At 51.3% G+C, this 12,448-nt stretch overlaps 1 protein-coding gene across 4 annotated transcripts; it reads left to right on the top strand.

Moving 5' to 3' along the window:
- Nucleotides 1–1,018: 1,018 nt before the first annotated feature.
- On the top strand, nt 1,019–12,448 carry LOC120951379 (sodium-coupled monocarboxylate transporter 1). Of its 4 annotated transcripts, none has more exons than XM_049605901.1 (4): nt 1,019–1,933; nt 9,722–10,388; nt 10,452–11,209; nt 11,295–12,448. In XM_049605901.1, exons 2-4 carry the CDS (start codon nt 9,722–9,724, stop codon nt 11,832–11,834), a joined length of 1,965 nt encoding a protein of 654 aa, XP_049461858.1. In that variant the 5' UTR covers nt 1,019–1,933; the 3' UTR covers nt 11,835–12,448. The 4 variants fall into 4 exon arrangements, with proteins under 4 accessions (XP_049461858.1, XP_049461857.1, XP_049461856.1 ...); XM_049605900.1 differs by lacking the exon at nt 1,019–1,933 and adding an exon at nt 4,872–5,007; XM_049605899.1 differs by lacking the exon at nt 1,019–1,933 and adding an exon at nt 5,850–6,329.

The following is a 12,448-nucleotide window of genomic DNA, read 5'->3' as shown; positions in this document are numbered from 1 at the left end:
CGCTGGCAAGAGATTTCGCTAATCAGCAACGCTAACACACATACCGGCCGTCCAGTTTTAGCATGTCTGGTGGTGGAATTCCCATTAGCACCTGATCGCTTCGATGGGCAACCGAAGGGGCGGGAGGCGTGCGATGTTTTTAGATATTTTAGTACTGATTATACGGGAAAGGCATGTAGCGATGATTGGCGGCGACAAGACCAGCCGGGTGCGCATGAGTCACCGATGTACGCGGGGCTCCACTGGGCAGGTAGCAGGTAGTAGGCCGTGTGTAGAAATTAGCACCATCACTTTCAATGTACAGGCAGATTTGGAGGAGAGGGGAAAATTGAACATTTGAAGTGTACAACAGACGGTCAATCGTAATGACAATGCGTTTGGGTTGGTATTGATGGTGGTGGTGGTGGACCACTCTCCGAGGCCCTCTTCGAAGGCCGTTGCCGGGTACGCTCGTATCGATCGTGGCCGATCGTGCTGAAGGTAAGGGCTTGATAACTCTGTGTGCGTGTGTTTGTTCCCACTGCAGAGGGGCAGGTGACCCTCTAGCCAACGGTAGACAATACAGAAGAAGAAGAAGAAGAAGAAGAAAAGAACCGTGACGGACCTTGCCCGAGAAACTCCTTGGCTTGGTTGCTGCTGGCCTGGCTGGAAGGTACCGGCATCGACCGCTTCTAGCTGGCGGGGGGACCTGTTTCTCGCTCTGGCCGGTGGGGTAGAAGTTGTTGGTCACCGTTTAATTCCCGCAACGGACCGAGGCACGTACACACACACACACACACTAACCTGGTCTGGTCGGGCCGGTCTGGCCGGTCATCTGCAAAACAGCAACGCCGAAATCGGAAGGTCCCTATACCGATCAAGCCGACCTCAAGAAGCCGGCCCAGTAGAAGCAATCAAGCATCAGGCAAGGGTGAAAGGGTTGGACATGGAAGCACACGGTAGAAGAGAGAGAGAGAGAAAAACTCACGTCCGAAAGAATGATGGGTGAAAGGGAGATGGTGATCGTTGCACAGCACAGCAGGCAAAAGGGTGGTGTGTGAAGAAGCGGGTCGATCGTCGATCGGGCTCGCGCACCACAGTGAAGTCGCCGCGCAAAACAACGGCCAAAAACGGCGTGAAGCGCGCCAGAAATTGCAGAAAGCCGAAAGCTTGTGCCGTGAAAACGGACAACCCCCGCCCGGGGACACCCCAAAAATCGTGTACTTGAGTGTCTGTGTGTGTGTGTGTGGCAGAGTGGGAGGGAGAAGTCGTACGTGCGCCTCGCTGGTGGGTAAGTGAGGTGCGCGATCGCGACCAGAAAAACAGACCTACCCAAGACCTGGACGAAGCAGGACGTTCGTCACTTACTAACCACCAGCTGGAGACTTGAGGCGACCGCTTTTTGGGTTGTTTTCGCGATCGTTAACGTTTAAGGGCGTTTCGGGGCAGCCGTAAATCCGTGTGGTGTCCAGCGTTCTCAGTTAAGCGGGAAGTAGAATCGTAAAAGTATTTCATTTTGCAGTGCGTTTAACGGACGGGCCGTGGACGTACTTAACGTACTTCCCCGTTGCAGCCAGAGCCACATCAAGGTGTCCCCGGGGAGTGCGCACGTGACTTTGCAGGCTTTGCATAATCGCTGCCACCAGCAGCTTAAGCATTGGTTGGACAACAAACGAATTATATCCCAGTGGCATCCGGTAGCGGGGAACAAAACACGGTGTTACATATTTCTGTGTGCGCGGTGTCCGTTGTGGATTGGTTTTTTTTTGCTAGTTACTTGAAACAGTGTTTACATGTCGTTACAAGTGTCGTGTCGCTAGACTTTCAACGTACTTTGTGTGTATGTGTGTTTAACTGAAGACAAAAAAGGTGCATTTATTCCAAACGAACGTTTAATGTAAGGCAAATCTATTTTGAACAACATTCACACGATCGTCTGAGTTTGTTGATAAAGGTAAGTTCCTCGATGGGAAATCATTCGGTGCATGGTACATGGGTATGGGCAACCATTTTATCTCGCAAACAGTAGAGATAACATTCCTCGAACACTCTCTAGCTCGCTGATAACGGGCCAGCTGATGTATGTGATTTTAATTACAATGCGAAAGATGTCTTCTTGCGCGCGTTCGAACTGGTTTCCGATGCGATTCGGGTGAATGTTGTAATAGGCGTGCACATTTTTGGTTTATTTTTCAAAAGGTTTCCGAGAATTTTTTCCAACAGTCTCACAGTCCGACAGCTAGACGGAGAGGTACATTCGAGAAGACGTCGCATTGGAAGATTAATTGCAGATCGATCGTTGCAGTATCCACGTCAGCAAGAACTCGTCTGGAGCAAGTGGCTCGCGCCACGCCATTTGAAAGTCCAATTATGTCGATCTATTGTTGTGGCAAAGCCACGCGAGAAAGGCAGCGAAATGATTGGGATCGCGTACGCAACACGCTACACAGCACCTGGGAAGTCTCATATTGACACGCTGCCCGTGAGTTGCTGCCCGCTGTCTGCAGACGCATGCTAGACCCATAGATGGTTATCGAAGGCGATTGTTTCGCCCGTGCCCAGCGGATTCGGTTTCACGTGATTTCGATAAGACCGTGCACGGTACGGTGCACGGGACTCGATGCAAAACCTATCTGTCGCTAAGTGTGCCAAAAGAAAGGAACCAACCAGCTGTTGGTGCTTCGTGATATCGGCAGGCAAGTACGCCTACGAAGGATGGAGCAACAAAGTACGATGTTTATCAGTGGTCTTTTTCGGGAGGAATACCTTTGAATGCCAGAAGCGCTGAACACATGAAGTACAGCGTGTCGTTACTCGTATCTCAGCTGTAGGTCAAGTAGCTCCAAAGAAATTGAGACACTTCAAACGGTGTTGTAGATCGTGAAAACTGTGGAGAATGGGCCACTTGAGAGCCTTATAGTAAATGAAGATGACTGGGCGGTTTAAAAACCAGCCGGCAAAGCAACTCTCCAAAACCATTCTTTGCGCACATTGGAGAAGTTGGCATCGCGTGCACCAAGTCTCGTGACGCAGGTATGTCATTCGCCGTACCGCACTGTTATCGTATCGTTGTTTGCGGTACGCTACTGTTAGACCGCTTGTGTCCGAAGCCAAGCTGACAAGACGCACGTCGCACCTGAAGTAGGTTCACGACCAGCGTGCGTGAAGGCTTCCTCGCCGATTGAGGCGCTGGAGCACCACACTATTCAGCTTTTCCAGTTTGCTGCTATTTTTCCGACATTTGATCTGCGTCTGCGTCATACCGACGGCATTAGGTTCCACTTGCGCCCACTATATAACTATGATTTGTTTTCCAGTATTGTTCCGATCTGAAGAGCGCTTCCTGTAATTTAAGTAGATCGGTCCCAGGCTCTCTAATGATTGTTAAATGGCACAGCAAATAAAGCACCATTACGAGAGAGAATAAACAAAAAAAAAGTGATAGTACAATGGAACTTTATTTTGGGCGACCACGTTAACAGAGATGTATCTAACCATTTACATGACAGGTGCTGATTATAGCACAGCACGCTTGACAAATCGTTCCCATTTTTTTTCTTCTTCTGCGTGATTCATCCACCGTTTCTATGAATCAAAGAACGAACGCGCACGACGCGCACGAATGTACGAGGAAAATATGACTGCCCCCCCGCCAAGTCAATGCTAATTGTCAGCCAAGGATAGCAAAACGGCGAAGAGTCCGCAGCGAACAATCCAGTCTAATGATAATGTGATCGAGTGGGCCATCTCGCCCAGGACGTGACTAGGCGTATTAAGAGAAATCCACTCAATCGCACTCGCACGGCAGTGATGGAAGCTGGTGGCACGAGCCCGTCGATGGGAAGGTAGTTCCCCATCGCGAACGGTTGAGCTACAGCTGCTGCCGCTGGCCAGCCAGCCGACGAGGTCAGGTGAAAGATTCCCGCAAAACAACCCCAGACAACTCGGGGTGAATGCAGGCTGGAGAGACAATAACAACCACCGAATCCGAAAAGCAAATCCAAAGTTTTGGCCAAAAATCCCCTTTCGTTTTGTGGCTCAAACCTGTTTTCGCCGAGCTCGGCGAACTTTTCCTATAGATCATGGAAGTGCGTTTGCGTCACGCCTGGCGGCGCAGGAAGCCGGTCCAACAGACCGGGGCGGGAGATATAATCACATTAAACTGGTTGAAGATCACGTGATGGTACTGTGTGTCCTTTTTTTCTTTTGGAGGCGAGATAAATGGTGTCGGTTTGGGAATTTTTTAGATCGCGCACGCATTCGGGAATATCCCAGATCTTTCTTTTTTACATGCAGCAGTGTGAACGAACTTCACGTGGCGCTCGTAAATGGAAGCGAATGTCAGCGAGAGAAGTGGGCGTATGAGCACAGAATGCGTAATTGGGTTTTAGGCTTTAGTTTCGAGTTACGATGTTCTTCCCGTCCGTCAGAGTCTCAATGGTTGAGGATTAAGAGCCAGACAAACAGGAGCGAATTAAACTCTAATAAACTCTCGCGAGATGATGTACATTCCTCCGCTATCTATTAAGACGATTAATAATACGACCGATAGGATCTGATAAAGCACCCTGCAAGAAGGCTTCGTGCTAGTCGGCGGCTATGACTGTCTGTCATAAAATTAGCATCAGGTTTGTTGGCTGTTCACGCGAGAGCAAGATGCGTGCGAAGCACCACTAGGGCGTACCGAACAGGCTGATTGATTGGTTGATTGATTTGAGCATTTGAGTCGACATCGGCCGACAATGGACACACACACACACCGGGCTCAAACGTGCCTGATGCTTTGGATGGGCATGGGATGCGGCTGATAAGCCAGATAACGACGTTAGGACGCTGTCCACTTGAGTCACCGAGTCGGCCGAGTCGAGCCTTTATAAATGCTATCGAACGCGTGATTGAGCTAATCAAAACGGTACCGATCGTTGTACGGTGTGGTTTGTGTACAGGTTGCTGTCGAAGTGTTTCCTGCGAAGACGATCGCTTTTTCTTGTGAAGAAGATCTTCAATCGGAACAGGAGCGCAGTAAAGGTAGGTGGAACGATTACGCTACTACGCTTAGGGCTTTTTTGTAGCAAGTACACACTGATGCGCCAAGTGCGAGTTTTCAAGCGTCACTCTAAGATGGCTCTAAGATGGCACACCTTTGAACTCCGTTCACATCACACCGAGACGATGATGAGGATGATGATGAGGCTGATGTGATCGTACCATGTTTCTCCGTAGTGATATTACTACTAATTACCCGCACGTTGACGTATTTGCTAGAATTAGTTGCGCGTGGGAGGGGACAGCACGAAATGCATTTGGTTTTTGTGGTAGCAGGAATGCACAACACATTTGCAAGAACCGATCATCTCCAGCTCTCCAGTGTTAAGGGCATTTTGTCTTCTGAATGTCGCGCTGGGAAGCAGCAAACTGGTTTGTGGCATCGCGCTCTTAATGTGTATAGTTAGCTCGCACGACGGCTCCGTGCCGTGCCGGGCAGCAGCACGTAAACAGCTGATGTGGTCGGGTTGGGCACGCACGTACCGATGCCGGGCGGATTGCATAAACCCCAACCGCACACAAAACCGTTTATCAAAAACCGGACAGCGAATTGACAACAGCAGGTTGTTCGTCTGTTGTTCGTCTACTTCCCGCGTGACGTGCTGCGCCGAGGATCATGGGTTTCGGTGGCCATTCTGGCGACTGATCGACAAACCCGACGATCGACCCCGGCATGGGTAGCTCTCACACGGCAGGGGAAGGTGTGTTGTTACGATGCCAACATCGCGATCGCGAGCCTCACGCAAAAAAAAAAAAAAAATACACCACATTTACAGCAGCTCTAATGGTGGTAGTGGGCACCGATCGTTCGACGCCGTTCGACAGTAGCAGCGGAACGTCGGGCGCGTCAGAGTCCGTTCGACATTCGACCAGCGGTAGTCGTCGTCGCGACAGGTGTGCGTATTTGTCGCTAGGTTCTGATGTGCCGTTTGCATTAAGAACCGGTCGGGCGGTCTTATCAGTGGTGCTTGCGGTGGTGCTTGTGGGACGCAGCATAAACACACAAACCGGCACCCCGCAGCGCAACGCAACGCAAAGGGTTTGAAGTGAGTGGTGCGCTGTTCTAGATTGGCTTGGCTGGCAACCAACCATTTGAACCGAACATAATCACTTCTTGAGGTGTAGTGAAGCATAGACAATCAAAAAAAAAGTGTTTACACAGTGTTTAAACCGCGACCTCTCACTCGGCCCTACCGGTCCACAGCCACAGTGTCACGTGCATTGAGCTAACGCGCAGCAGCAGCCGCCGCCGCATTGGTGCCGCAGGGCAGGAGAAGTGCAGTGCGCAGCGCAGCAAAATGCTGGTAAATATATCCGCCGATTGTTTACCGGTGCCGGTGCCGATGCGGCAAAGCAACAGTGTTTAACCGTCCGTTTTTATTAGCCCTTTTTTCTGCTCCCTCTATCTTGCTTGCGATTCGGAGCTACGCCATCAAGCAAAGTGTCACAGCAAAGCGAACGAACTGATTGCATCGAAAGCTTACGTTTCATTCGATTCGCGCCTCAAAAAACTGTGTGTATTTGTAATTAAAGACAGCGAAGAAGATGATGGGGGATTAGTGTAGAATGTTTTGATTGTGCTGCTGTGCATTGAAAAATGGGTTCAATTCGCTTGAGAACTTACATTGTGATGAGCACAGTTTAGGTTCTTCCTGCCCCGCGGATGCCGCGGTTACGTGGCAAATGCTGCTTACGCAAATGCAATCTCGACGATGGTGTAAGATAGCTTAAATCGGTGCTTGTAAAAAAAAACACACACACATACGTTTGTGTGTGGCTGGCCCCCCATTTTTTTAGAACCATTCTTCCCTCACATGTGCGCTGCGTAACGAAACCGAACTGCAACACATCTCCTGCTCCAATTGTAGTACACGTTGTGGAATGCACCGGCATGATCTGTTCCCACGCACTTTTCGCTAGAGCCGCGAGCGAACACATGTGTTTCTGTGTGTTGATACACTGCATGTGGAGCGGTTTATTGAGATTAATAATTGCAGAACCGGGAGTGGCCGCGAGTGCGCAAGCGAATAATGCACGACGAGTGGCGCGCGCGCGCGCGCTCGCTCGACTCATTCGCACTAATCTTGGCCCCCCATTTGATGCTGATGATGGCACTGGGTAACGAGCACCGTTTGGAAAGGTCGGCAAAGGGCGTTGTGGCGTACAGGTGATGAGGAAGCAATGGAAATGGGCAAAAGCAAACAGGAACCTCGAAGGGGGGGGGGGTTTTGGGTTGGGAATTTGGGCAACGCCGGTGCTGCGTGAGGCGCGTATGTCGTGGCGCCGGGCGATTAGCAGCACGATGCTAATGGGCGTCTAAATGGGCAGTGCTTTTGCAGCTAGGAAGAGTGCATCGTTCATTTAGTTTGATCGGGCAGCTGCTAAATGGGCCGTTGATTACGCATTGTTGTGACATCTGGCAGTGGAACACGTTTGCTCAGTCCCCCTGTTTAGTAGAAGTTGATCAGTTGTAAGCAACGAACGTACGAACGAAGTATTCTTGTTCATAACTGCACAGTTCATGTTAAAAAATTTAAACAAGTGAAAAAATGTTGACCGCCTATAAACGCCTGCAGGTATGCAAGATAAAAAGAAATTTGAAATTTTAAGCAATTCCACGTTGTCGGACGTGTGATTTGTAGCCGCGTGCCAAGTTAGGAGCTTAACAATGCAAGCACATAGAGAGCAAGAGACGAACGTACTGGAGCGCAGAAGGAGGTGTATCAATTTGATCAGTGACTCACAGCCTAAGCAAATCTGCACCAAGTTGGCGCTTGTGTAACACGAGCGAGCGAGCGAACGATGACTAGCGCACTGGATACACTGCAATTGCGGGTACCATCGCCACCTGCAATGTGTTTACTCATGAATCGTTGCACTTGGCAAACTGTTGCAACATTGCGCCGACGCCTCTCTCGCTCGGATCTCACACTCGCTCTATCCATCTGATCTACATTACCTGCGATCGTCAGGAAAATCGCTTTGTAAACACGAAAACCGTTCATTAGTCGTAGCGTTAGCGCTAAAGGTTTTTGGCCACATGGCTTGCGTTGGCATTCAGCAAGCAGACTATAGAGGGAGTTTTTGACAACCATCGTTAGACACAGTAGCATTCTGCTAGAAAAAAATGTTGCAAAAACAAGCGATCGAAATATAAAGCATCCCGCTCTCTACCCAAGCAGAAAATCAGCTCCAACAATGCAAATCGGCAAGCGTTAATGCGTTTGTCAATACAGATTGCACCCGCAGTCGGCAAAACAAGGCATCCTGCTGCTGCTGCCTGCACATCGTTTGCTTCCGAACCAGATTTAGCTGATGGCAGGCACGATATTGACCCCGTAACGATGCACACACACACCGATCGGCCCTGCTCTTTCCCGTTTCGTGGGCTGAAGGTGTTGTTCCGGTTCCGGTCGCTGCCGCCTCGCTACAAATTAGTTTTTTGTTACTATTTTTGGCATGCCATTGTGTGTGTGTGTATGTTTCGCTTAACGAGGGGAAGTGTTTGTTGATCAATTATACAGCTGGGGGAGGGGATGAAAGAGTGCGGAACATAAGAATGGTGCGATTTTCCGTTTGGCGCTACCACGTGATTTGTGTGGCTTTTTTTTGTTTTGTTGCACCACGCCCGCACCATTCTTCCCCTTGCACACACACACACGCCGCCGAACAGTTGTTTGATTAACAAGCTTACACAAGGGTGCGGATGATGCTGATGATCTGGGTGCTGGGGTGGAAGAATTTCGGGCGGCAGCAGGTGACAGGCAGTTGGCACCTAGTACTGGCTTCTATTAAAAGCGCAGCTCCGTCCGCTCGTTAGCGTTACACCGTTGGTTCGACTCGGCTCGTGAGCGCACGGGTTGCAGAAGCGATCAAGCGCTCAAGTGACAAGATCCCACCGATCCGGCCTGCGTCCGTGGGTAAAAGTCAATGGCAAGCGTGTCATCGTCGTCCTGGTCGCTCGCGTGACATTTTCGATGACGAAAAGTGCGAATTGATTGCGTGCAACATCGGGCGGGAAACGAAAGAAGAGGGGGAGGGTGTGGAAAGAAAATATCAGACATTGTGGCCGCCCGCTAGTACACCTGTGCACCGTTGGCTACGATGAAGCGTTTCGTAAGTAGGCAGAAAACGTCACAGCAAAAGCGTGTGATTGGCGCGTTTGTGTGCAGCCATCGAACGGTGATAATTCGGAGCCATTTTGGAGCCATTTAACGTGCGGCCACTAATGGAATCTTCTGGTTAGGAGCAGCACGCATCGACGAGGATTATGAGCACGCGTGCTCATTTCGACTCAGTGGGCCAAAGCGGGATGCCGCTAGTTCCTCGCATGGCGATTCAGGCACGATCTTCCTCCGTGAATGACGCGTATCCCCGCGTATATAGACGTGCATTCAGTGGGGCGGTCGTGCCTGGCGCTTCGTTTCTCCGACGGAACAGCCCGAACCGTGGCCGATTGCCGATTGGTGGCCGACCGTTTGCCGGTGGGCGTGTGTTTGTGTTATCAGTGAGCAGCGGCAAATCCGACTGTCCCTTCTTATCATCAAAGCGGTTGGTGATAAAGACAAGCCACGCGCAAATTAAACGTTTCGCACTTAGTACATACAAATTGCTCATAGATGTCGCCACTGTCGTTTTTAAATCAAACGTAATTAATTGTTTTTCCCCCTTTCTTCGGTTTCCATATCTTTCCCAGATGGCACGCAGCTTTATGGACCTGATCTGGGACTACGCGGTGTTCGTGGTGTTTATCATCTTCTCCACCCTGTACCCTCTCTGGGGCCGGTTTTTCGGCAAAAAGGAGAAAACCAAGGCAGACTATGTGTTCGGGCTCGGGACGATCTCGATGGGCGCGATGATGCTGTCGATCGCCCGCGGCACGCTCGGTGTACGGTCGGTGCTGGGCTACCCGAGCGAGCTGTTCTACCGCGGGTCGGCCATGTGGGAAACGCTGTACGGCATGGTGACCGCCTATCCGCTGGTGTGCTTCATCTTCATCCCGGTGTACTTCAATCTGGGCGTCACGTCCGTCTACCAGTATCTGGATCTGCGCTTCAACAGCCGGCTGGTGCGCTGTCTCGCGTCCGGTACGTACATCGTGCGCTCGCTGCTGAACCTGGGCGTCACGGTGTACACGCCGACGGTGGCCATGAACACGGTGATTGGGATTCCCTACTGGGCGTCACTGATTGGCATTTCGGCCATCAGCATTGGGTTCAATCTGCTCGGCGGGCTGAAGGCGGCCATCACGGCCGACGTCATCCAGAGCGTGACGATGATCCTGATCTCGGTGGGCATTATCATCCAGTCGATGGTGACGGTGGGCGGGTTCGGGGAGATTTTCACCATTCCAGCCAATGATGGTGAGTAAGCTATAAGCGAGTGTCCCAGTAGGTTCGCCATATTCACTCAAGTCTCTTTTGCAGGTCGTTTGAGCTTTTTCAACTTTACCGGCGATGCGACGGTGCGCGTCGATACGACGTCCGCCTGGCTCGGGCAGCTGTTCATGTCGCTGAGCATCTTCGGCTGCCAGCAGAACTTTGTGCAGCGCTACCTGAGCATGGGCACGTTCAAGGAGGTGCGGCGCACGCTGATGAGCAACATCCCGGTGGTGATTGCGCTGTTCTGTCTCGCGTGGATCGTCGGCATGGGCGTGTACGCGGTGTACGCCGTGTGCGATCCGATGAAGGCCGGCTACACCAACAAGATGGACGAGATCCTGCCATTCTTCGTGGAGGACAAGTTCGCCTACCTGCCCGGAGTGCTCGGTATCTTCATGGCTTCCCTGTTTAACGGGGCGCTCAGCCTGAACGTGTCCAACCTGAACTCGCTCGCCACGGTCACGTGGGAGGACTTCCTGTCGCATCTGCCCCGGTACAAGGGCATCAGCGACAAGCAGCAGCTGAACGTGATCAAGTTCATCGGCTCGATCTACGGCGTGATCGTGATGGGCGTCGGCTTCTCGGTCGGGCTGCTGTCGGGCGTCATCGAGAGCAGCATGCTGATGACGTCGGCTACCTCGGGCCCGCTGTTGGGGGTGTTTCTGCTCGCGATGCTGGTCCCGATCGCCAACTGGAAGGGAGCCGCCTGCGGCATGATCGTGTCGCACATCCTCACGCTGTGGATAACGTTCGGCAGCTTGACCGTGTCCAAGGAGGTGGTACTGCTACCGACCACTATTGAGGTGAGTGTCCCCTTTTCAACAGCAGCTCACCCTGTTGTACAGAGCTTTTGGAGCTAATGTGTTTGTTTACTCTCCTTTTTTTTAGGGTTGCACAAATGACACCTTCTCTTCGGGCATCACAAAACCCACCAAATCCTGGCTGCTGGCAAACACCCCGCTCGAGGTAGAGTCAGAGTTTCCCTACTTTGACACCACGACGCAAGCGCCGCTCGAGCGGACGATCGGTTTCCCGGAAAATATCTACTCCGTCTCGTACATGTACTACAGCCTGATCGGCACCTTCCTTACCGTGCTGGTCGGTGCGCTGGTGAGCGTGCTGACGTCACACGCGGACGATGCGTACGACCGCAAGCTGCTGCACCCGTTCGCGTACTACTGCAGCAAGCTGTTCCCGGGCAAGGAGCGCCGGTACATCTCCAATCCCGACATTCGACCGAAGGACGTGGAGTCGGCCGACAGTGGCACCAAGAAGTCGCCCCTCGACGAGCTGGAACGTGACAACCACGGGTTCGACACGGTCTCGGAGCAGTCCGGTGTGACGGTGGTCAGTGTGGATCCGCTACCGCCCAAGCTGGACCGGCCCGAGGTGTACCGGAAGACGGCAGACCCCGAAGCTGATCGCTGATTTTCGCCCGATCTCGCGGTCCAGCGGTCAACATTAGGCTCCTCGCAAGCATAGTAATATACACCTTTAAAGACTGTGATAAACTCAGCGAAACTTAACGTTTACGTGCAGCCACCATACTGTTAGGATCAATCTAACCACCACGGAGCGCGGGCGTTGCGTCTGTTTTGCGTTCCCGAAAAATTGGGGATTTGGATTTGTTTGCTTTGTATTTTTCTAGCCACTTTGCCACAATAGTATTCGACGTGTCCATTTGTGTGTGAGTTTGCGTGAGAGTAGTACAAGAGAAAATACATGTAAAAGAAAGAGAGAGTGAGAAAGAGAGAGAGAGTGAGAGAGAGGGGCGACAAGAGGGGTCTTTTTTTCTCAGCATGACGAGTAGCAATTCAATTTGATCGGGTAGGATCTAATAGGCAACACACCTTGTTACTCTAAGCAGCGTAAGATTAAGCATCGTGCATCTGCAGCGTTAAGGCGAACACTAGGGAAAAGGGTATCAACTGGAACTTATTCGTATATTTAATTGTAAGAAAAGGCGTATGAAGGCAGACTTTGTATGAAAAATGTAAAAAATAAATTATGAGCTATTAATTAAACAAACCCCATTGAAACTG

This window comes from Anopheles coluzzii, chromosome 2, assembly GCF_943734685.1.
Source record: "Anopheles coluzzii chromosome 2, AcolN3, whole genome shotgun sequence".
In the NCBI taxonomy this organism is placed as follows: domain Eukaryota; kingdom Metazoa; phylum Arthropoda; class Insecta; order Diptera; family Culicidae; genus Anopheles; species Anopheles coluzzii.
Note: the sequence above shows the minus strand (reverse complement) of the source record. Positions and strands in the feature narration are given on the sequence as shown.

Excerpts from the sequence above, each read along its gene's own strand:
- LOC120951379 (XM_040370060.2), top strand. Across the intron at positions 10,389-10,451 it reads CACCATTCCAGCCAATGATG|GTCGTTTGAGCTTTTTCAAC; the intron begins GTGAGTAAGCTA and ends TCTCTTTTGCAG. Across the intron at positions 11,210-11,294 it reads TGCTACCGACCACTATTGAG|GGTTGCACAAATGACACCTT; the intron begins GTGAGTGTCCCC and ends CCTTTTTTTTAG.